The sequence below is a fragment of the Chiloscyllium punctatum genome, chromosome 13 (genome assembly GCF_047496795.1).
Source record: "Chiloscyllium punctatum isolate Juve2018m chromosome 13, sChiPun1.3, whole genome shotgun sequence".
NCBI lineage: Eukaryota > Metazoa > Chordata > Chondrichthyes > Orectolobiformes > Hemiscylliidae > Chiloscyllium > Chiloscyllium punctatum.
Window position 1 is genome coordinate 5079572 of NC_092751.1, and position 25702 is coordinate 5105273.

General features: G+C 41.5%; 1 protein-coding gene across 1 annotated transcript in view; it reads left to right on the forward strand.

The window, feature by feature from the left end:
• LOC140484467 (endogenous retrovirus group 3 member 1 Env polyprotein-like) overlaps positions 1–14750 on the forward strand; it is a 100303-nt gene extending 85553 nt beyond the window's left edge. Inside the window, exon 3 of the mRNA XM_072582874.1 lies at positions 14673–14750. Within this exon, the coding sequence (XP_072438975.1) occupies positions 14673–14750 (78 nt within the window). The remainder of the gene's footprint in view (positions 1–14672) is intronic.
• Positions 14751–25702: the final 10952 nt, after the last annotated feature.

Here is a 25702-nt window from a genome sequence, read left to right on the forward strand (position 1 = left end):
TGATTGGGCTTGCCAAGACCCGTGGTCAATGTGGTTGGACATCGATGACTCCCAGGCAAAATGTCCCCACATTAATCTGTTGTTCATGGACAAGATGAGGACTGTTATGGACCATTGCAGAAATCCACTGTCCTGAAGACAGTTAAAGCATGGAGAATGATGCAACAAAGTGAAGGCAATCTACAAAAAAAACTTATCCTTTTACTCCCATTGTAGGATTGTTGGATGCTGGCTTTTGGCTTTGGGAGTCCAGAGGAGTTTCCTGTTTGGGAAACTTAGTTAACGGGGAGGGCATGGCGCCTTTCGAGCAGCTGAGCCAGAAATATGAGCTATCGAGGAGATTAGGGATTTTTATACAGAACTGACAACATTAATGGTTAGTCCCCATAGGTCGACTATCGAGGTGAGAGTCCTTCAGTCCACTCTCTCAGTCAGTACTTTCTGGCATTTAATAGGAGGTAGTGTCTCAAAGGACATCGAACAGCTGTGTGGATTTTGGGTTCAGCAACTGGGGGTGGATATCTTCACCAGAGGAGTGGGCAAATATTTGGAAGAATGCCTGGAAGATTTCAATTTGCAATAGGACGCAAGTTATGCAACTGAAGGTACTCCACAGGGTTTATTTGACATCGGAGTGGCTTGCCAAATTTAAGACAAGATCGTCCCCAATGTGCCCAAATGTAAAACAGATGTTGGTACTCTTATTCATTGCTTGTGGCCACGCCACAAACATCGTAGATTTTGGGGCGCAATAGCGAGGGTTTTGGAAGGGGTCTTGGGAACCGAGGTCAAGATAGATCTGATTTCCCGCCTCTTGGGTTCGCCGAATCACCCGTCTTTGGGAAGAGATTGTTTAGCATCCTTTCATTTTGTGTGAGGAAGAACATTCTGATGAGGTGGATGCCGGAAAATCCCCCAGGGTTCTCGGAGTGCTGTAGGTCAGTTATGGAGCACATCCCCCTGGACTTCCTTGCAATTATCTTGCATCAGAAAATTGAACTTTTTTATAGGATGTAGCTGCCCTTTTTGAACCATGTAGGCGCGGACGTATTGGCTATTTTGTTCAGGGCCTTTTTGTAACCATAAGAATTGTGTTTGCTGTCCTAGATGCCCTACTGGAGGAAAAATTCTCAACAAACACGGCTAACCCATACTGTGCACAGACAGTGCAGACCACACCATCCATGTGGTGCTGTGCAGTGTATAACAGTGAATTGTTCTGTAAAGCTGGTGCAGTTGCCCTCCCAGCATGTAGAGTTGTGTACCTCACCCCAGTGCATTGATCTGTAAACCTGGACCAGTTACCCTCCCAGCATGTAGAGCTGTGTCCATCACGCTAGTACATTGTTCAGTAACTTTGTGTTCGATCACTTCCCAGCGTGGGGAAACTTGCAACTCATGCTGGAAGTGACAGGATATGCAGCTCCCATCCATTTACAGCTTCATACTTCCATTGTGCAAAGTGATGCAGAACAACTGGTGAAAAGGAAGGAGGAAGTTTACTTAAGGTTGAGGAGGCAAGGATCAGACAGGACTCCAGAGGGTTACAAGTTAGCCAGAAAGGAACTGAAGAATGAACTCAGGAAAGCAAGAAGCTGTCATGAAATGTCCTTGGTGGGTAGGATTAAGGTAAAAGTGAAGACGTTCTACACGTATGTCAGGAACATGAGGACGGACAGAGTGAGGGTAGGCCTTATCACAGATTGTGGAGTGAATTTGCCTCATGAGTTGGAAGAGGTAGGGAATGTCCTTAATGAATGCTTTGCTTCAGTATTCACTACTGAGAGGGGCATTGAAGTTTATGGGGAGAATGTGAAACAGGCTGATATGCTAGAACAGGAGGATGTGATGAACAATTTGAGAAACACAAGGATAGGTAATTCTCCTTGGCCAAACAGAATATAAGCAAGGATGCTACAGGCAACGAAAGAATTGATTGCTCCGCATTTGGCAATGATCTTTGCATCCTCACTGCCCACTGGAGTCAGGCCAGATGAAAAGAGGTTGGCAAATGTTATTCCCTTGTTTAAGCAATGGAATAGGGATAATCTTGGGAATTATAGACCAATCAGTCTTATAACAGTGGCAGGTAAAGAATTGTAGAGGATTCTGAGAGACATGATTTATGATTACGTGATAAAAACATCGTTTGATTGAGATAGTCAGTATGACTTTGTGAGGGGCAGGTCATGCCTCACGAATCTTTTTGAACTATTTGAGGATGTGACAAAACATGTTTATGAAGGTAGTTCAATGGATGTGGTGTATATGGATTTTAGCAAGACTTTTTTTTTAAATTTACACACAGTAGGCCCATTCAGTAAGTAAGGAGGGATGGGATTCAGGGAAATCTGGTTATCTGGATACACAATTCCTGGCCCATAGAGGACAGAGGGTGGAAGAAGATCGAAGCATTCAGTCTGGAGCTCTGTGATCAGTGGTGTCCTGCAGTATCAGTTTTCGGACCTCTGCTCTTTGCGATTTTTATGAATGGTTTCGATGAAGAAGTGGAAGTGTGGGTTAGGACGTTTTCCAAAAAACACAAAGGTCGGTGGAGTTCCGGATAATTTTGAGGTATGTTGTAGGTTGCAATGGAACATTGAGAGGATTCAGAACTGATCAAGTTAAACCTGGAAAAGTGTGAAGTCATTCAATTTGGAAGTTCGAATTAGAATGTAGAGTATTGGGCTGAAGGCAGTATGCTTGGCAGTGCGGAGGAACAGAGGGATCTTGGGCTCCATGTCCAGATATGCCTCACAATTGCTACCCAGTTTGATGGCAAATCGGCAAAAGGGAGGACTGCAGATGCTGCAGAAAAATCGACATTTGAAGCAGGAGCTCTTCATCATCTGATAAAGAGCTCCTGCCCGAAACATCAATTTTCTCCCTCTTCGGATGCTGCCTGACCTGCCGTGCTTCTCCAACTCCACCCTAATCTGGACCCAAGTTGATGTAGTTGTTAAGAAAGTATATATTGTGTTGGCTTTCACAAGCTAGGGAACTGAGTTTCAGAGTTGTGAGGTTGTGCTACAGCTCTATAAAGCACGGATTAAACTACTTTTATTAAGTTGAAGGTATGTGTAGTACCTTTTAAGAAAGAGTGAATGTCGTTCTCCACTGAGAGCTTGCAAGCACTTGATGGATGACGAGCTAGCAGTTCCAGCGTATACTGGAAAAAATAAAACATGCAATGTTTGACTGTGAAACAGATACCTTGAGCTGTTTTGACAACAATTTGAATTTAACCAATCAGTTTAAATTATGCCCCAGGATACTAAAGTCCATCGATTTTGAATTTATTGTTTTGCCAACATCCAACCAAAGAGATGATCTAATATTGAGGGGCATAATAGAAACTGGCAGTTCGTGAGTTAGGCTGAGAGTAACTGCCATCTAGCGAGAAACTGCCATGCAAAACTCTCTCTGTCAAAGATACTGTTTTTGTATGAAACATCCTTGCACTAAAATTCAGAAGACAACCCAGGAAGATCTTCAGTTGAAAGAAGGAGAACACTGGAGATGACAGATGCTGTGTGGTTTTGAAATTAAGTAAATGCAATTTTAATATGTGCTTTTATTGTTGGAACATGATGTTGTTATAAAGTTAGAGGCAGATGCCAATCAGTTCAGAGAAAGAGGAGTTTAGAGTTGTGAATAGTTGTTCAATGTTCACTTTTAGAGTTAAGGAATAAATTGATATTATTTATCCTTAAAGAGTGAAATTTGGGATTTGTCACTCGTACTTTAACAGCTTATGAGGCGACTATAGCTTTTCTGGCTGTTTGGTTTAATTAGCGGAAGGCTTCATCGCTGTGAGGTAACACTACACGTGGAAAATTGTGTTTAGTTCTGGTCGCTTTGTCATAGAAAAGGTGTGGAAGCTATAGAGATGGTGCAGAGGATTTCCTGCAGTGAGATAGAAATATTGACACACAGCACACAGAGCAAGTGAAATATTGAGAATGTCATCACACGAAAAAAGTAAATACTGGCAGATTCTCCATGTCTGTATAACCATCAGTGTGTCATTGTGTGTATAGTATGTATGTATTGATTACAGTGTATCTGTGTGTGCATGTGCATCAGTGTATCAGTATGTGTCGCTGTATGTCTGTACTAGTATCTGTGTGACTGCATCAATTTCTGTGTGTGTGTGTGTGTGTGTGTGTGTGTGTGTCTGTATTCATTACTGTGTGTCTTTCCGTGTCTTTATTCGTCTCTGTGTGTACCTGAGTGTCTCTGTTTGTATCCGTGTGCATAGCAGATATGTCAGTCTCTGTGGTGTTTAAAGTGAAGCAATGCCCACGCGGCTAGCTTTCATACTCTACTACGTCGACGGCATTCCTGGTGAAGTCCTTCGGCCCAAAACATTGATTTTCCTGCTCCTCGGAAGCTGCCTGACCTGGTTGCTTTTGCAGGACCACACTCTGGACTCTGATCTCCAGCATCTGCAGACCTCACTTTCTCACATCAGAGTTTCAGTCTGGGAGGGAGACAGCTCACAGCACCATCCAAACTGACAGCACCGTCACCCCACACACACGCAATCACACATATAGGCAGGTATAGGGAGGATCGTAATTGTACTGAGGACCCTAAGAGTGGAGAATGTTTATGTAGAGTAATGCCTGCGCTCCTACTACAACGTGGAAGTGATTTGTCTTTGAAGATTATTCACACAGTGTACACAATAAAGAGTATTTCGTCTGCAACTGCACCCAATCAATGTCGAACGAAACATTTGTAAGGTGATATAATGCGTTTATTGCACGTACTTTAACTTGAAAACTTTTGTAATGCGCTCTTACAAATTGTAAGTGAGAAAGGTTTGAAAAGTCCTGAACCTGACCCAGTGATGATGGTAATATCTCTGGAACAATATTATTAGGTATCAGACCAAACTACTCTGTGCTTAAAAAGGGTTATTTGAAAACCCAAGCAGCTGTGCAATCTGAGTGATTCGCAGAATTTGATGTCCCCTGAGAGAGAAAAAAATCTGACATTGTGCAGGGGAGGCCAGCAGAGGGTGGCATTGTATGGCTCTACACTTAACGTTGACAGACAGTAGAGATGGAGGAAGAGGGAGGGTGTTGGTATCAATTTCAGGGGATTTACCCTAAAAACTACAAAGAGCACGTTTAACAGAGATGCAGACAAAGATACGCACAAACATACATAGACACATTGAACACACAACACATATAGATACAGGTATGAACACACTAACACATGCAAACTCCTTCAGTCAGAAAAAGTAGTTTACTAACTATAGAGATAAATACGATTTTCATTAACAAGGGAACCATTTGATCGGTTGGCGAAGGAAAACGAATGCGGCTGAAAAACATTTCACCCATAATCAAACAGCACAGCAGATCCGATTGGATAAATGGCTTAATTCTGCACCAATTTCTTATTTTCTGTAGTGATTCATTTTGGAAGGTCGAATCCAAATGCAGATTACAGAGTCAAAGGTAGCATTAATGGCCGTGTAGAGGAACAGACGGATCTTAGGGTTCACGTCCGTAGGTACCTCCAAGTTGCCATTCACGTTGATAGGGGTGTTAATAGGAGTATGGTGAGTTGGTTTTCGTTAACAGGGAGATTGAGTTTAAGAGCCGCGAGATTATGCTGTAGCCCTGGTTAAACCACACATGAAGTATTGTGTTGAGTACTGGTTGCCCCATTATGGTACGAAATTGGAACCTTTCCAGAGGGTGCAGACAGGATTTACCAGGATGTTGTCTGTGCAGGAGGGCATGTCTTATGGAGAATTTCTAAGGGAACTAGGCTTTTCTCATTGAAGTGAAGAAGGATGAGAGCTACATAACATAGGTGTGCAAGATGATGAGGCATGCATAGAGTGGACAACTGGAGACGTTTTAGCGGGGTGGAAATGGCTATCACACAGGAAGTATAATTTTAAAGTGATTGGAGGAAGGCTGAGGGGAGATGTCAGAGACAGTTTTGTGTTCTACAGATAGTGGTAGGTGCGTGAAATGCACAGCCAGCGGTGGAAGTAGAATCAGATACATTAGGGACATTCAAGCAACTCTTAGATAGACACATGGATAATAATAAAATGAAGGGTATGAAGTTTAGCTTAGTCTTAGACTACGATAAAAGATTGGCACAACATCGAACGTTGAAGTACTATGCTGTGCTGCACTTTCTATGTTCCAATTTCCTACACTCTTGTGAGCTTATGGTATCTGGAGTTCATCTAACCTCAGTTGAGGCTAAATGTGGACAGTATTTGATTGTCGGTTGTTAAAGGAAATGTGGACAGTTTGAGTTTTGAATTGCCTATATCTGTTTCTAATTGTTGTGTCCCTGTGTCAAAAGAGTGGTGATTGGCTTGAGGGCGACACATTTTAAGAATAAGGGCATTCCCATTTCTGACTGAGACAGGGATGTTCCATTCTCTTTAGGGTTGTGTGATCTGTAGTGTTCCCACGCCCGAGCAGCAGTGAAGACTGTGTTACTAAAAACATTCAAAATTGGGTGTCCTACATCATTGATGAACAAAAGAATCCACATTTATTGGGAACAGAGAGGAAATCGAAGTTTAGTTACAATCACATCAACCATGCACATTCTAAAAGGAGCAGCAGACGCGAAGGGCTGAATGGCCACCTGCTGTTCCGAACCCATGTCTTGTTCTCTCACTCAAACTCTCGATTTGTTACAGAGGGAGAGGAAGATCCAATTCCGCCCGTCATCAATGAGACACGAGGAGAACTTTTTGCCCTTTAAGGATTTTCAAAGGAAGATGATAAAGTCATTCAGCCATTTCAGTACATTACAAGTCACATGAGGCGACCATCCAATCTTTCTGAGCTGCTATGCAGGAACAGGGAACCCCGGGTACCTATCAGGAAACAGACAGTAGGGATTGATGCTTGTTTTCAGTTTGGAAATCTTTAACGTGGTGGAGTTCCTTCGATGTCAATGCAAGATCAACAACTATTTCGAACCTGTCAATGCTTTGGATGTGGGGATTGATTGGAGTCGACCTCATTTGGCTCAGCCACCAAGACATTCATTCAATAAGATGTCAAGTGGAGGTAGAGAGTCTGTAATGGGGGTAGAGACAGGTGGGGTTAGTGTGTAAACCTTTAGCAAAAACAGTATAACCTGCGCGAATGAAGTTTATGCTGTAACAATAGGGTAAAACAACAGTAAACAACTTAATAGGAGAGCGATCACAAAACTCAGTGGTACAAAGGGATTCGAGCATCCTGGTACATGCATCACACAAAGTTATTATGCCGATGTGATAAGTGGTTAGGAAAGTGTATGCAATTATTCTATTCCATACAAAGTTTATCAGTATATTTTACTGCATCTGTAAAGGGGCTTTCTGAGGCCATATCTGATGTATTGCGTGTAGTTATGATTCCCTAAACTGAAAAATAAATATAATCAATTGATTCGGAAGCTTTATGAAGTTGTACTTGTTCCTGGAAAGAAGGCCTTATTCTGCCTTACACCTCAGAAACAGACCTTTCGGTTCACCTTGTCCATGACGACCCGATGTCCTCAATTAATCACGTCCCATTTGCCAGCACTTGGCCCATAATCCTTCCTATTCAAGTATCCAGTCAAATGTTTTTTATATGTTGTAATTTTCCCAGCCGCCAACACTTCCTTTGGCAGTTCATTCCATACACTCCGAGAAAAGATTACAACTTTTATTTCTTTTAAATCTTACCCCCTCACCTTCAAACTATGTGCTCTAGTTTTGGACTCCCTAAACCTCAGAAAATGTCCTTGGCTATTTGCCATTTCCATGCCCCTCATGATTTTATAAACCTCGACAAGGCCAGAAAACTTCAGGTTTGAGAATGAGAGATTTTCATACTATACCATATAAGATCTTGAGGAGAGTCCATCAGGTGCTTGGGCGGATGGACATTTCTTCTGGTGTGGGAAACTAGAACTAAGGGTTCAAATTTAAGAGAACAATGTATTCATTTTGACATAGTTATTCCAAAGAAATGACTTTATAGGACAAAATTATGAGGACACATACAAACGCATCTTCAAATGAAGCTTATAAATTTCTCCTAAATGGAGCAGGGAACAGGGACGGATTCATTTAGACCCAAGCATCTTCAACGAGGCTTCACATGGTCCAATTAGTTGGTCAGGTAGCATTATTGCATATTTCATTTAAAAGTTGGAGAAAATGCAACCTGCTGGAGAAGTCACGGCTTATTGTTCCCTTAGTTTCCTTTTTCCTTCTCACAGCAACGTATGAGAGAGGAAAACTCATCTTTAGCACTGGTGAAGGATTCTTGTTGAAGTTTCATTGTAATCTCCACACTGCCAGAAGCAAATGGAATTTAGCGAAATCCAAATGTTCCAGGAAGGAATCCGATTGACAGCAGCTTGTGTGAACAGAATGACCTCAGATGCAGAATACAATTTAATATTTCCTTTTGTCTTGAATTTACCTTTTGCTACGAGAACCTCTTTCAAACTGATATTCTGCAGAGTTGTTTTTCTGTTTGTCTTCATGCATGTGTATGTATGTGTCTGTGTGCACCTGTGTATGTGACACTGTCAGTGTCTCAGTGTTTGTGTCTGTGTATGTGCACTTCTCTGTGTATACAAACTGCGTCTCAGTCTAAATTGAAACATAAATATTAAAGTTCATATTTGTCCACACTGCTTGTCATGTATCTTTACATCATAGGTTGAGTAAGTTTACTTTGATAAATTACCTTTCCAAATTTAAGCTATCTCCCTGACTTGTCCCGAACAAAGAACCTGACCTAGTCTGAGAACGACATCATTGGTCATATCACCAACCTAGTTACATTTAACATGTGTCATGAGAAATGGAGGAGCTGGAGTAGAAAATGAAACTGAGACATCTCCATGTCAAGTCTGAACAGGGATGAGGAGAAATTCACAAAAGGCTGTTTGAGTGGGAATGGTCTTCCCCAATAATTTGTGGTGCTTGTGTGTTGCATTTATTCAACGCCATGCTACTACGATATCGGATACTAAAGGACAATGAACTACAGCCTGATCAGCCACAATCTTAGTGCCTGGTGGAGAAGGCTCAAAGTGTCTAATGACCCACTCCTGCTCCTCTGGCCCATGTTCCTATGTTCCATTGAACCTCTCAAATCTGCTGGACAGGAACAGTCAGAGGCCATTTACCCCAATAACCTGGTGCACAGAAACAGCGGAAACTATTCAGCCAATGAAGACTGTCACACACATTTTGACATGGCGTTGGAAAATATTCTTGGGAAAAGAAAAGGTAGGTGGTGGAGTGAAACATCTCATTCCTCTTTCGTTACAGAACTGTCTTCAATTGTTGGTCATGTTGCCAATCCAGATTCACTGTAAATACAGCGCCCATACCTCACCCAGCGATGCCCCACAAAATCCTCTGGTCTCCCTGATTGCAACATCCAATAACAGAACTTCCAGGAAAATAATTTCCCAATAACAGAATGAGAGAACGTCAGATAGACGAATAGGTGATTCAGCCCTTCTTGTCTTTTTTTCCCGACAATATGATCATAGATAATCCGCAAAATCCTCAACTATTCTTTTATGCTCAATCCCTGCAGCCCTCAATATTCTGATGCCTCATATATCCATTGTGCTCCCTTCCAAACATCTTAGTGATCTACCTCCCCACCTCTCTGGAATACAGAAGTCCTGACAGTCACTACCCTCTGTTAGAAGGAAACGCCCCTCACAAACACACCGTGACCTATTCTCATGAATAAAAGATATAAACACGCGGTAAGAGTGACTGGCCCTGATATTAATACAGGATTTAACTGTGGATGATATCAAGGAACCCGAACAGAACTGAATGCAATGGGAATTAATTGTAAACTCCCCACTGGTTAGATGCATATCAGAGGACAAGGGAAGATATTTGTGGTTGGTGACGATCAATCATTTCTGTCACAGGACATCTCAGGGCGCATCCTCAAGGTAGCTTTCTTCCGCTGTTTCAACGTCTTTCCCACATCATACATCAGAAGTGGGAGATGTTCACTAAAGATTGTTAAGAATAATTTGTCACCTGTCCACTGCTGAAGCAGTCCATGTCCATGTGCAGCAGTACCTGGTTAGCATCTAATCTGTGTTGGTAAAGTGAAGGTAACATTCATGTAGCTGTCCAACTAGTCCCATATTTAAATAAGAGGAGTTCAATCAGCACCTCAAGCTGGTTGCGACAGAATGTATTCAACCCACTGAAACTATTGGACAAGAACAGGGGTAGCCCATTCAGCCCCTCCTGCCTGTTAAACAAGGAGGGAAGGAGTGTATACAGAACATTGAGGTGTTAAACAGGAGGCAGGAGTTGCCAGTTCTGGTCTTTGAGCATCTTCCATGTGAGCAGGAAGAGGCCATTCACCTGTCAACTCAATTATGCAGAAATAGGAAGATGTCATTCATGCCCCAACATGACAAACAGTGAAGCAGCGACTACACAGATAAACTGCGCTATGTTGTTCCTCCTGGATCCATTGCCAGTGGTGCACGTGTTACTTAACTTGGTTCACTGAAGGTGAGAAAGGAAGGTGGATGGTTTGTGCCAAGTCTCAACTTCTGTCTCCGAGAAGACAGACTGGTGTTTTTATGGAGACTAGAAACTGATGGAAATGGCTACATCTTTCAGGAATACGGTATTCCTGACAGATCTGGCTGCTGACAGATTTGTGAACAGTGCAGGTTCACACACCAATTGCATATTGAGGCTGCGAGAGTTCATTCAGAGCCTGGAGCTGCCTCTCAACCAACATGCGGGTCCGCCCAGGGATGTGAACTATTGGGAATCAAATATCATGGGAAAACGTAATGTTTCACATGATCACTGTCTTTGTCTTGACAATATGAGTGTTAGTGCCTAATTTTCAAGTTTAAATGTAAAAGACTTATTCGCTCTCAGCGCCACGGATTGAACACTCATTGTCTTCACACATTCCTCGAGGTACCATCATCCCAGGAATAAGTCTGGTGAAACTACTTTGCACTATCTCAGTTGCAATGAAATCATTCCTTATAAAGGAGAGAGAATCTGTACTCAGTGTCCTAAATATTGATCAAGCAACACTCTACAACTGCAGGAAAATGAATTTACTTCCACAGTTGAATCATTTTGTAATGAAAGACAACATACTGCCCTGATTACTTGCTGGCTCGTGTGAAATGTGCAAGTGATAACTGCAGTTCCCAATCTCTAGTCTTCTAATAAATACAAAACGAAAAGGACTGTATATGTTGTTCACATTCAAATCATTTCTTTGCCTTGTGAGCAACTAGGCTCCAAGCACTGATACATTTGATCCCTATGAGCAATGGCCTTTAGTCCAGAGCAGAATCTTACTCTCTGTATTCCCCCCATTATCCAGTTCTCATTTCCATGTAGTATATTCACCTCTTACACAAGAACTCTAACGTACTTCCTTTCCTGTCAATAGCCTCCTGAAAATCCAAATGCACAGTTCCCATTGGTTCTCATTTGTCGATGTCACAATCAACATCCTCCATAAACTCCAGGTAGTTTATCAAAACGATTTCCCTTTCTAAAATCTAGGCTGACTCCGCAAATCATATCATTATTCTCCAAGGATATAGTGACTGTGAATTACTAAAGAAATCTAATACTTTCCCTCACATCTGAGATCGATTTATTTATCAGTTGGTATTCTGTTTTAAATATTTATGGTCACAGTAGTTACTTCTAAGTCTGCAGTATCATTTCCATAACATAAAAAGCTTTGACAAACTTTGTCCTCCCTCAAAGAGTTAAGGAATTGACTGTACAGAATCAGTCCATTCTGTACCTGCTCCTGAAAGAGCTACCTGACAAACACAACTCTCCAGCCCTAACTCTGTAACCCTCTCAATTCATAACTCATTTAGTCCAGCAACTTACCAACATTCAATACAATGAGCTTTGTTTTTTTCCCAGTACTTCATCTTCGATAATTTTATCTTCTTGCATTTCCACATTTTCGCCAGTCACCCTAACATTTCGAGAAGATTTTCTATTCCTTCCTCTGTGGAGACATAAGCAACATATTCACCTCACCGGACGGAGATGGCCTCCGTCACCTTGTGAGTAGAGGATCGCACTCTGGCAAAGTGGATGCTTCGCCCACACCTGCCTGGAAAGTTCCAGAATCAAAACAGTTGATGGGCATTTTGAGTAATGTCCTCTCCCTGGTGTGAGACTATAGTTTGTGCTGATGGAGTTTTCACAGCTCGGTGAACCCATTGTTGAAATTAACTGGCTTCACACTTTGCACAACATTGGGAAAGGTACAACATTGGGAAATATTTGTGGAAATCTCAGAAAGGATAGTGTGGTGTCCTGCTCCTTCCTATGCAGTGTCTGCAGACCCAGACTCTCTTCAAAGTGCAGTGCCCAAACCTTGTCCAGAATGGGGACACCAGACCCTCAGGTTTCCCTAAGTCATTGCAGTAGCTGATAACACAAACCCAAGAAAACAATCCGGAGAACCACCACACTTTCCAGTGATGGGTACAAGTCAAATCGCTGAACACATGTCACACCCAATCAGAGTTTAGAAATTACTTTTACTCCTCAGTTTCTACTCCTGGCTGACAAACCATTGCAGCTCTGCACAGTCCCTGTGAGCTGAAATATTACTGGTTCTTTTCTCCATGGAAGTAGTTGACAATGTAACTGAAAAAAAAAATTATGTACCTCAGTCACAATAACAGCAGCACTACAATTACCAGTGTAGAAACTGAAAATGCGGTGGTCTAGTGCTATTGTCTCCAGACTATTAATCCGGGGCCCCAGCTAATGACTCAGACCTGGACTTGAATCCCGCCTCATCAGATTGTGGAATTTGAAATCAATTGAATATTTGAGTTAACAATCTAATGAAGATTATCAATTGTCAAATAAAAACAAAACATCTGGCCCACTTCTGTTCTTAGTGGAAGGAAATCTGTTATCTTCACGTGGTCAGGCCTACACATGTGATGCCAGCCCCAAAGCAATGTGATTGACTCTCAATTGCACTTTGAAATGGCCAAGCCATCCATTCAGTTATATCACGACAAGATCTCAAAGAAATGAAAGCAGACAGATCTAAGCACTCGCAGCCTACAGTATTTGGACTGCATTGGTTCAAGCAGGCAGCTCTCCAACACCTTCTCATGGGCAACCCGGAAAGTGAAATATATACTGGCCCAGCCAGTGACACCCACGTCCCATTATTGAAGAAAAGAAGATGACCACACTCAGGGAAGAGAGACAGAGAGGACGTACCTCGTTTTAAGCAGGGACTTGGATATATAGGCATGATACTCAGGAATATGGGAAAGATTTAAAAAATCTACAAGATTAATATCACATTTTGTTTCCATTCCAGCTGATTATCAACAATTCCTTTGTTTGATTATTTTTCTCTATCTCTCTATTCTCCATACATTCACCTCACTCGACCAACACAAATTAACTATTTCCCAGCTGCTTTCAGATCTGGTGCATGGTGAGTGGACTCAAAATGTTAACTCTGTTTTTCTCTCAACAGAAACTGCCAACCTGTTCCCTTTCCCCAGCACTTTGTGTCTCTTTGTTTTAGATCTTCAGTAGCTTTCTTTGTTTGATTTAATGTTTAGTTTTTGTATTTGATGGGAGGTCATCATCACTGCCGATGGCAGCATTTGATGACCATCACTAATTGCCCTTAATTGTGATCATTCCACAAGGCAGTACAGAGCCAAGCACATTGTTGTGGGTCTGAGCTCACTCTCAATCCAGACCCGGTAACGATGTTAGATTCCTTTAGCAAAGGACATCAGTGAAACAGGTAGATTATTAGACAAAATTCTCCTCGTTTTATGGTTACAGTTTGTGCAATTGTTTTATTTAGATTCTTATCATTCGAATTTTAGTCCTGCGATCTTCGAACAGTATCTTTAGTATTCTGACCTGTGCCTCTGAATTACCCATCCAGCGACATTCCTACTCTGACACAGTGTCCCTGTCATGAACTTACTTTAGAGATTACAAGTTTGTAATCCATCTATTCATAACTGGAGCAGTGGCGAAAAGAGAACTGCATCTGTAAAATCTGACCTTTACAAAGGCATAGATAATGGTTAATTCAGCAACAGCACTGACACAATGGTGGAGACTCAGGGTATTATGAAGCGTATTATGAAGCGTGTAATGGGCAGGTTTGGTGATGGAGACAATACCAAGACATACATCAGTTCAACGCAAAAAGGGTCCTCACAGTTTTGTTTCAGATGTTTGTGAGGAAGATGTCTGAAATTTGTGGAGAATGAGTGGAATTTATAGTGAAACTGAATACAGTATTTTCTGTTTTTACCAGATAAAGATAACAAAAACAAAAACAATGAAGTTGAATGTAATTATGTAATTAATAAATAGATAGAGATGGAAAAACTTACCAGGAACACCAACAATAGCGAGGATGGGATAATAACCTGACTGAATAATCATCAGTACACAGTATATTTGTAATGCTAATGTTGACCGAGACCAGGAAAACCAGAAAAGACCATCGGATAAACTCCTGTACATTGTAACATTCCAGTCTAATGTTTTCAGGTTATGATCCATTACTGGAACTTTCCAGTCTGTTGTTCTCAGATTCTGATTTCTCTTCTCTCTGTCTCTGTAGCTGCTGACTCCACTAGTGTCGGAGGTGGCGTATCTGCTGCTACCATTGGATAAGGCACCGAAAGAAGTCCCTTACTAATAGGAGAGGGAAAGCCTCTATTGACACAGTTGAATCCATGGAGGCTGATATCATTCACAGTTACTAAACAAACAGTTCCAATTAACCCTTTCACTACTGCACTTGCAGCTCACATGAACAACTGGGCTGGATTGGATGTTGACATCTCTCGCTATTGGCCACATCTCCAGACACTAATTGCTCTTACAATGTCAGTGGCGAGGTGAGGGCGGGGTGGGAGTGATGGATGTTTTCTTTTTGCAGGTTAGCTTATTTTGCTGTGTTGTTCATGTACAATGTTGTAATGGCTTGCAGCCCCAAAAATCACACAATCAAGTTGTTGTTATTTTGTTGTTCTCTCCTCCACTAGAACAACTGCCAACCAAAAGATTATCCCTGGGCATAGTTGCTGTTGACGTACAGAGGAAGCTTGGATTCGTCTGGACATGACTCTGACTGTGGTCTGAAGGCAACACTGTAATGTCAACACACAATGCGCTTCAGGTTTTTTTTAATCGACAAGTATCTTATTGCTGTTTTATTTCCTTCAGTCTTTTTTTGACTTCAGTCCAAAGAAAAATAAAACGGAATGTACAAAGACCTGGTTCATTAAAACCCCTGGATTAATGAGCCAGGGACAGAATGAATATAACATTAGTTAGGAGATAGAAAGGAAAGGGAGCAGTGGTTGTGGAGATTTGAGGGGAAGACAACATATTCCCCTAGTCACCATCACGCTTTCTGACAGACAGAATGAAATGCAAAGCAAAGCAACCAAAATGAGACAGAATGCTGATAGCTGATGTGGCTCTGTGGGTCAGGGATTAGCACTACACTTTCACAGTTTTAGGGCCTGGTTCGATTCCAACCTCAGGCGAATCTCTGTGGAGTTTGCATATTCTCCCCAGGTCTGCATGTATTTCATCCCACAGTTCAAAGATGTGCAGATTAGGTGAATTGGCCAAGCTAATCTTCTCATTGTGTTCACCGATGTATAGATTAGGCACAATAGTGAGGGGTCAATATCGGGGGCGGGTGGGGAGGGGGAGACGAATGGGTCTGGCTAGGAGACTCTTCCAAGGACCTGTTTCCACACTACATGCATTCGATGAATGTCAACAGGGCTATTTCAAATGGAAAGAATAGTATGTTACATAAGTATTTCAATCACTGGATATACAGTTTGACAGGGTTGTGCACATATAGAACATAGAACATTACAGCACAGTACAGGCCATTCTGCACTCGATGTTGCACCGATCTATGAAACCAATCTGAAGCCCATCTAAACTACACTACTCCATTTTTTATCCTTTACACTATGCCTATCCAATGATCACTTAAGTGGTTTTAAAGTTGGTGAGTCTACTACTGTTGCAGGCAGTGCTTTCCACGCCCCTGCTGCTCTCTGAGTAAAGAAACGACCTTCTGTCCTATGACTCACAATGGGAACGAAAGTGTTAGGTTACAGGAGGGTACAAAAGGATTGTTCAAATGGCAGATCAATGACCGAAAAACTTAACACTACAATATGTGAGATGCTGCACTTTGACAGAAGTAACAAAACAAGACAGTACTCAAACCATGGAGATATGCTAGATTTGCTTTTGCTTTACTTTGGAGCAGAGAAGGTTATGGGGTGAACCTGACAGAGGTGTATAACAGCATGAGATATAGACAGAGGGAACAGACAGCAGCTGTTGCCCTTAGTCAAACGGTTAAATACAAGGGGATACACGTTTAAAGTGAAAGACAAGAGATTGAGTGATGATTTGTGAAATCTGTTTTGAACCCAGAGGGTGATATGCTTCTGGAATGCATTGCCTGTGAGGGTGGTTGATGAAGGAAACCGTACAAACTTGGCAAAGAACTTGTATCAACGCTCGATGGTGCCCAATTTGATAGGCATCTTCTTTATTATATGATTCCATGATATATTGTGAAGCACCACCCTCTGCCAGCTGTTCATCACAGTACCGCAGCTTGTTTAACACGACCTCCACCACCAGTAATACTTACTCTCAGCTAAACTGGCACGAGATGCACAGCTGGCACTCCCTCCCAATAGCCACTTTGGGTGGATCAACATCAACTGGACTGGAACTGCTCAACGGCAATTAATGTTGGACTAGCTTCATTAAAATCCCTAATGAATGTTTGAAAAATCTAATTTTCTAATAATAATTGAACACTGTAACCGTGTTTATTGATCTGATGAGCTTGTTGCGGCCTTTGAAGTCGGGTGATGCATTTACAGACGCCATTTTGTGAATACATTGAAATAAAAGGCCAACTGACAGCCCAGGTCACGAATAACCACGTGTTCATGCAGCATTTAATCAGCAGCTGAATGAGCACAAAATGCCAGAGCAGAGTCGGCCATGCGCTTTGAGGTAACTTCCATTAATGTAGTTTGGTATTTTCTGGTTGGTGTAGATATGTTGCGCTAAATGGCCTGTTTGTGTGCTATAAGACTCTAGCACTTTAATTCGTGAAAACAGAAAATAGTCGCAGCATTTCCATAGCTTGTGAGCATCAATTGGTGAAGAATATAGTCTCCAAGGTCACATTGCATCCTGGTTTCAATAGAAACCATTGTCCCTTCACTGTTACTTGTTCACTGTCACTTGTAACTCTCTCTGAAACAAAAATGTTGGGGTTCCAGCACCACGAGGTCCACTGGGGTTCACTAACACATGATGAGTTGAAATTAAACATAGGCAACAGATCGGTGGCTTTACTAATGGAACTCACCTCACAACAACAACTGAAAGGAAGCTGCACTATTAAGACATCTATACGACATTATCTAATTTCTAAAGCAGTTTCAAAGGAGTTTTTACCTTGTTTAAAAAAACACATTTGGAAAGTTGTATCCATCAATCTGAAAGAAAAAGTCTTCAGGTTCATGAGAATGGCCTCCTAATTTTTTGATAGCTGAAGACAACATAAAAGTAGCAGCTAGCATCAGGCGTAAGTGTTCCTTCTTTGCCCTTACAACGTTACTGTGTCATTCTTAGTCAACAGTCTCCCTGCCTCTGCCTCAGGAATATTCAATGTCCTAGCCTTCATCGCTCTCTGGGAAGAGAGTTTCACAAATACACAACACTTTGAGAGGGCTGAAACAACACACATCTTGTGACATGAGATATTCTTTAGTTATACTTTCCAACCACTTATTGTAATGTCTCATACAAACTGAAGTATTATTTCAGAATTCAACTTAAAAAGACTATTCGGAATATTCTGAGGTTAAACATAATCGCATATTGTCCAGCTAAACTCCAGGAGATCCAGGGCCAGTCTGCTCAATATTTCCTCCTGAAATACAATTCTTCACAGGAGTCAGTTGAGTGAATCTTCTCTGTACTGCTTTGCATGTCATTATGGCCATAGTTCTTTTGATGTCGTCTCACCAGTACCCTGTAAAACTGTAAAAAGTTCTTCCTACTTCTGAATGAATTCTGTTTCAAAAACGTTTCAACATTTGTCTGGCCTCTCTAACATCTTGAAGTACACGAAATTTTTTGTGTGATCCGCGTGCTCTGATTCCTCTGTGCCTCAATCCAATCTCTCCATTTAAACAATTCGTACATTTCCATTAAACTTCCAACATATTTGAACACAGACACATTTTCCATTCTATTCTCCAGACACCAATATTTGTTGTTCATTTGACCAACTTATATCTCCTTATTAACTCGTGTCTTCTTCATATAGAAATAAAAACAAGGAAAGTAAAAATATTACATTGTCAAGTCCATTGGAATGTTTTTGACAGCCTATGTCTTTGACCAAATATTCCGTCTGTATTATGGAAGAATACAAACATTTGAAATTGTCTGTGTCTTCTCAGGCAGGTTCACATATTCTTCCATAATGCAAACAGAATATTTCGTCAAAGGCATAGGTTGTCGCCATAATTCAGTGGAATCGACAATGTCATATTTTTAGTCCATTCCAAGCTATTAATTAGCGCCAATGCAAAAGTGTTTTGCAGCTCCATCACTCAGTTCTCATCACTGAAATATGAACAGATGGTGTAGAATCCGTGTGGGTGGAATTGAGAAACAACAAAGGTTAAAAAGGCAGAAAACAGCGAGTGAGGATAAAAATGATCATGTCAGTTTGGTAGCCAGTGACATGTGATATTCCACAAGGCTCAGTGTTGTGACAACGACTTTTTACTTTATAAATTAATGATCAAGATGAATGGTCTAAGGGCATTCTGGTTAACCTTTTAGATGATAGATAGGTGGAGAGACAGAAAGCATTGCGGAAGTGGAGAGGCTGCAGAAGGGAAAAGACACGTTAGGAGAGTGGGCAAAGAAGTGGCAGATGGAGTACAATGGAGGTAAGTGTGAGGTCATGCACTTGGGTAAGAAGAATACCGGTTTGGACTATTTTCTAAATGCGGGAAAATTCTTCTGTCTCAAGTGCAAAGAGAATTGTTAGGAAACTTTTATATCACGACACAGTGTGTTTTAACATGTTATATTCACCAAAAGAACTGTGAGTCGACTCATAAACATAAACATCTGTTTATTGAACACAATTAACATTAGAACAATAAATTGTACTATAACGTAATGAAACACACTATAAACTACTTAATGCTTTAACTTAACTTTGTATGATCGTATACCATCACAACAGAACATTGCCGTGCTCCACGCGCTGAATTGTTCTTCTTATGATGCACCTGGAGGTATATTCTGCTTTGGTGAATATTCTCGATTTACTGCCCTAAGTGGGGTTTTGCGGTGATTCTCGTTCTTCAGAGTCTTCACCTCATTTTGGGAGGATATGGAGGATCTGTCAACAGAATGACTATGTTGGACAACTCTGATCAATCAGACCTAACCAAGGGTTGGCACATTGATGGCCCAAGAGAGGCATTCCATTGTCCCATTCAAGTTCAACTCCGGGTTTGAATTTCGTGGTCTGTAGCTGTCGGGGTTGTTCACAAATTGTCTGTGCGTAGCTACAGCCTGTCTGGATTCTACAGCATGTGGTTTAGCACAGACAGTTTTCTCAAGGATGGGATCCATTTCCCAGCATACTTTAATCATTGTTCATTTTTGTAACTCCATGGTAATTTGTTATTATCAATGATAAGTTCATTATTTCAGGTGGCAGGATTGGTCTCAAAGGCAAATACAATGATGACATTTTTTTTAGAGGACTTGAATAAAAAAGCATGGATGTACTTCTGAGACTCAATACGGCTCTAATCAGACTACATTTGGATTATTGTGTGATGTTTTGGGCCCCATATCTCAGGAAGGGTAGACTGCCCCGAGCATGTTCAGAGGCAGTTCACAGGAATGGCATCAGGACTGAAAAGCCTAACATATGAGGTCTCTGGGATTAAACTCGCTGAAGTTGAGAAGGATGAAGGAATGTAATTGAATCATTCAAAATACTAAATGGCTGTCCAGAGCAGATGTCAGAAAGATGCTTCTATTGTTAGCAGGGAAAGGACCCAAAGGCATAGTCTCATAGTTAAGGGAATACTTTTTTATATCGGAGATAAGTAGAAATGTCTACAACCAGAGAATGATGAACCTATGATAAGGATGGAAGTTTCCTTCCTTCAAGGATATTAGTGAACCAGCTGAGTTTTCCCTTACAATCGATTCACGATCACCATCAGTCTCTTAATTTCACATTTGAATTCAAGATCCACCATCTACCATGGCAGAATTCAAATCCAGGGCATCAGAACATTAGCTGGGTGTCTCACTTAACAGTTCACCGATAACACCACCAAGCCACTGCCTTGCCCAGTTCTCCAGAGTGTGACTAACTTGTGTAATATGATTTGCCCGAGACTTTTCCCTCCAGCTATTATTGATTTCCATGTCATATCATGAATGATGTTTCTCCATTACGCAATTCCTCTTCCACTCACCAATATACTTTAATTGTGAGGTTATTTAGTATCTCCTTTTGTCTTTACTTTTTAAAAAAATCTGTCCTGCCCTTCATAGTTTTGTTTTGTTTTTTCCTGGCCAGTCCACCCAAGCCAACTTCTTCCTTAACCCAGTATAATTATCATTGCACAACACTAAAACCTTCATATGTGACTCTTGTCCTTATACATTCAATCTGAGTTTGAAACTATAGCGTGTTGCGGTCACTGCGTCCAAGACGACCCTTAACTGTAAGATCATTTATCAATCCTTCCATGTCACATAATATCAAATCTGAAGTAACCCGTTCACTGGTCGAATCCATGATATGTTGCTCTCAAAAACAATCCTTCATACAGTCTACGAATTGTTCTTCGAGACTCCCTTTGCGAAGTTGATTAATTGAGTCAATGTGCACGTTCTTCCAATGTTGTGCCCTTGTCAACAGCTGTCATTATTTCCGAATTCAGAAATGCTTCTGGTGAACAGTGGCTGAACTTTTCTTTTCCCAAAAGGTTTCTTCTCTTGCTTTTTATTTACGCCTGGACTGATTTACATGCCGTTCCATCCTGACAATATCATTTCCTAATGCCGCCTTGATATCATCCTTAACCAATACATCAATTCCACCTCTTGCGCCTCCTTGTCTAACCTTCCGGAATAGTGAGTGCCCTTGGACATGTCACTGCCCAGCCCTGATCTCCCTGTAACCATGTTTCAGCAATCTGCACCAGGTCATACACATTTATCTCTGTACCTATTGTCAGCTCATCAATATTTTTCCGAATAGGCTTTGCTCTTAGGTACAAAGTTTTAAATACGTTTTATTGGTTTGTCTTTCCCTTATCATACTTTTTTTACACTAGCTTCCTGATCTCACACACTTCACTCCCTCACATCCCCCACACTGTCCAATCGTATTTGTTTAATCCTGATAATTATGTGCCTCATCTCTGTCATTTATTCCAATCTCCAACTCACATTTTGAACTGACATGATGCACCCTTCATCATGGTCATGAGACTGGCCATGCCTGCTGTCCTATTCACCCCTACTTTCTCTCAGTTTCTGACCTGCTGCTTTGGTTCCCAGCCTCCTGGTTTAAAAGTTTAAATCCACCCAATTTCCACTAACAAACTCCCACACAAGGATGCTGGTGCTCCTCCAGTTAAGATGCAAACTGTCCATTTTTGAAAGCTCTCACTTGCCCTGGAAGAGAACCTAATGATCCAAAAGTTGAAAATTTCACGCCTGTACTCCGTCTTTAACCACATGTTAAACTATATCACCTTCCTAATCATTACCTCTTTTCCACGTGGCACTGGGAGTAATTCAGACATTCCAGCGGATTGTTCTCTCTCTCTCACACACACACACAACATACGTGCACACACAGACATACGTATGCACACAAATGCACACATTAGCACACACACGCACGGACACACACAGACAAACAGACAAACACACATTACTTTGTAGGAGTATACCCAGTAACCTTATAAATATTCGGAATGACAACTGGAATGAACAAACGGGTTAAAGGTAGGATGCGAACAATTAGGGTTACTCTTCATTAAGCTGAACGGACAAAGCTGTGAACTTATTGCAGTGTTCAAAATCATGGAAAAAATGACAGTTTAAAATACGAATACTCTCTTCCTGTTCGTTGGCATTACAGCATCTCTGAGTTATAGTTTCAAGATTGTCAGCACAAGAGCTAGGAGTGACATAAGGAAAAACTTCTTTATTGAGAGATTTGTTCGAATTTAAAATGTTGTGCCTGGGAGATTTGTGAATGAAGATTCAAAAAGGAACTGGATATATATTTGTAAGTTACGAATGTAAAGGGCTACAGAGACTGGGTGGCAAATGCGAGGAGTTTGGGAGACATTTCCGGAGCTGATGCATACGCAGTGGTCCAATAACTTCCTTCTGTCCATTAAAGTTCCATAATCTATCATGTACAGACGCAAGTCAACATCAGTATCTGTTTATTTCCTTTTGTAAATGTTGGCAAATATCTGATCGTATTTGCTGCAGCATAACCATTTAAAATGCAAGTATTGCAATGTCAGCTTGATGATAAAGTCTAATTATTACTCAGCACTTAAATATTTTAAATCTTGTATCCCAATTACTAAAACAAATATTTCTTTGCTTTGGCACAAAACACTTTGTATATGTTTGACTTTTATCTCATACGGAAATATGTTCATCATTTTTTATCACAAACCAAATTTCGCATTAAATGCCATTCATTCTTTTAAAAAAGTACAAGATTTCAAATTATTGTTAGCTACAATGTAATATCACAAATCATTTATTTAAGTTAATATTCACAGTGCATGTAGAATTATTGTCATTTCTGAACGTCGTACATTTAAGTGAGAAATTAAACTGACTGTTGTTTAAATATATAAGAACGGTTTTTCTATATGACTGTTCAATTATTTTATTCAATCTAAATATGAAATCGGTCAGACACTAAGCACTTTCCAAATGTTGGTGTGACAATGTATTTATTTGAATACCGACAATGAGTATGTAATTGTAATCACGTCTATAGTCAGATAGCATATTCTTTGCTCGAAATAAAATAAAATGTGCATTCTTTATTTATGAGTCATTAAATGTTGACAGGAGTTTGTATTTTTGTTCCATAAATATAACATCAAGCTCATTGTTTTCAGAGATGATGCAATTATTGTTTGGTTGAATAATCATACTTCACATCTTAGTTTTGCGCAATTCCTGAAACATAGCAAATATCTGATAATTGTTCGGACCATAAACTCATCACCTTGCAATCATAAGCTTCGTTGAAAATAGATTTGAAAGGATCTGAATTCAGGCAGAGTGTTACTGAACCTCATAGCTGCCTGAGGCACTTAGTGAGATCCTGGCCTGCACCTAAATGTATCCAGAGCACGACCACGTGATTCAGGGCAGCCATTCAAGCATTATTTCACAACAAATCATTTGGACTCCACCTTGGGCCGGGTGGAAACTATCCACCAGGCGATCAATGGTCTCTCTATAAGAACAAATGCTGTCCAAATTAGACATCATTGACTCGCTAGCAACCATGCTTTACAAATGCATCTTCAGTCAGACCCTGGCCCAGAGAGCAGATGTGTGGACATGGAGTGTCAGAAGCACACCACACAAATTACTTACGGTGATGTCATCTGGCCTACCTCCCAGACTCCATACATCTGCAACCTTGACAGGCACTGAGAGGAGATGTTATCAAGGCGAAACCGAAGACAGCAGATGCTGGAAGGAAGAGTCATGAGGCTGGAGCTGGAAAAGCACAGCAGCTCAGGCAGCATCCAAGGAGCGGGAAAATCGACATTTCGTCCAAAAGCCCTTCATCAGAAATAAAAAATGGGACCCATGAGGGTGGAGTGATAAATGGGAGTGGTTGGGGCTGGGGAAAGGTAACTGAGAGTGCGATAGTTGGATGGAGGTGTGGGCAATGGTGATACATCGGAGGGGAGGGGGGAGCAGATAGGTGGGAGGCAAAGTGGACATGTGGGAACGGTGGCTCAGTTTTTAGCATTGCTGCCTCACATTCCCAGGGACCAGTTTCGATTCCAGCCTCAGTCGACTCTCTGTGTGGAGTTTCCACATTCTTCCACATGTCTGCATGGGTTTCCTCCAGGTGTTCCGGTTTTCTCCCACAGTCCAAAGATGTCCAGGCCAGGTGAATTGGCCATATTAAATTACCCATAGGTGCATTAGTCAGAGAGAAATGGGTTACTCTTTGGAGGTTTGGTATGGACTTGTTGATCCAAAGGGCCTGCTTCCACTCTGTCGGGAATCTAAAAAAAAATGCAATCCCACTTTGAATAAAAAGATGGGACGGGTCATGAGGTCGGTGCTAAGCTGGAAGTTTGGAACTGTGATAAGGTGGGAGGAGGGGAAATGTGGAAACTGGTGAAATCCACATTGATGCCATAGGTTGGAGTGTCCCGAGGTCGAAGATGAGGTGGTAAGGGAGTGGCGATGGATGAAGCCCTGGACCTGCATGTCCTCAGCAGAGTGGAAGGTGGAATTGAAGCGTTCTGCCACAGGGCAGCGGGGTTGCTTAGTGTGGGGGTCCCAGAGATGTTCTCTGAAGTGCTCTGCGAGTAGAGGTCCTACCTCCCCAACGTATAGAAGACCGCATTAGGAACAATGGATACAGTAGGTGACATGTTTTGAACTGCAGGTGAAACCTTGATGGATGTGAAAGGATCTTTCGGGCCTTGGGGGGGGGGGGTGGTGGAGTTTTGGGCACAGGTCTTGCATTTCTGTGGTGGCAAGTGAAGGTGCCTAGACAGGAGAGTGAATTTTTGGGGACCTGACGAGCACCACCTATCTTTTATCCTGTATTGTGCATTCAAATTTAATTTTCCAGAATGAATCGCTGCACACTTTTCCAAGTTGAAATCCACCTGCCACGTATCAGCCCAGTTCTTCATCCTGTCAATGTCCCAGTGCAAACTACAACAGCCCTCCACACTATCCACAATTCTACCGACCTTTGTTCCATTGACAAATATAATAGCCCTTCCTTCCACTCCCTCATCCAAATTATTTTTAAAAACTCACAAACAGCAGAGTTCCCACAACCGAATCCTAAAGATCGCCAATTTTTATCCGAGCTGCAGACTGAATACTTCCCGTTTACTACCACATAGTGTCTCTGGGCCAGTCAATTCTGTATCCAGACAGACAGGTTTCTCCGTATCCCAAGCCTCATTGCCTTTTGAATGAATCTCCCATGGCTAACGTGGTCAAACGCCTTGTTAAAATCCATGCACACCGCATCCACTTCTCTCCCTTCTTCAATGTGTTTGATCCTATCCTCAAAGAATTCCATAAGGTTTGTGAGGCATGACTTGCCCGTCACAAAGCCATGCTGACTATTTCTAATCAAGCTATGATTTTCCAAGTAATCACAATGCCTGTCTCTCAGAATCCCCTCCATTACGTTGCCCAATACTGATGTAAGACTGACTGGACTGTAATTCTAAGGATTATATCAATTCTCTTTCATGAACAAGAGTG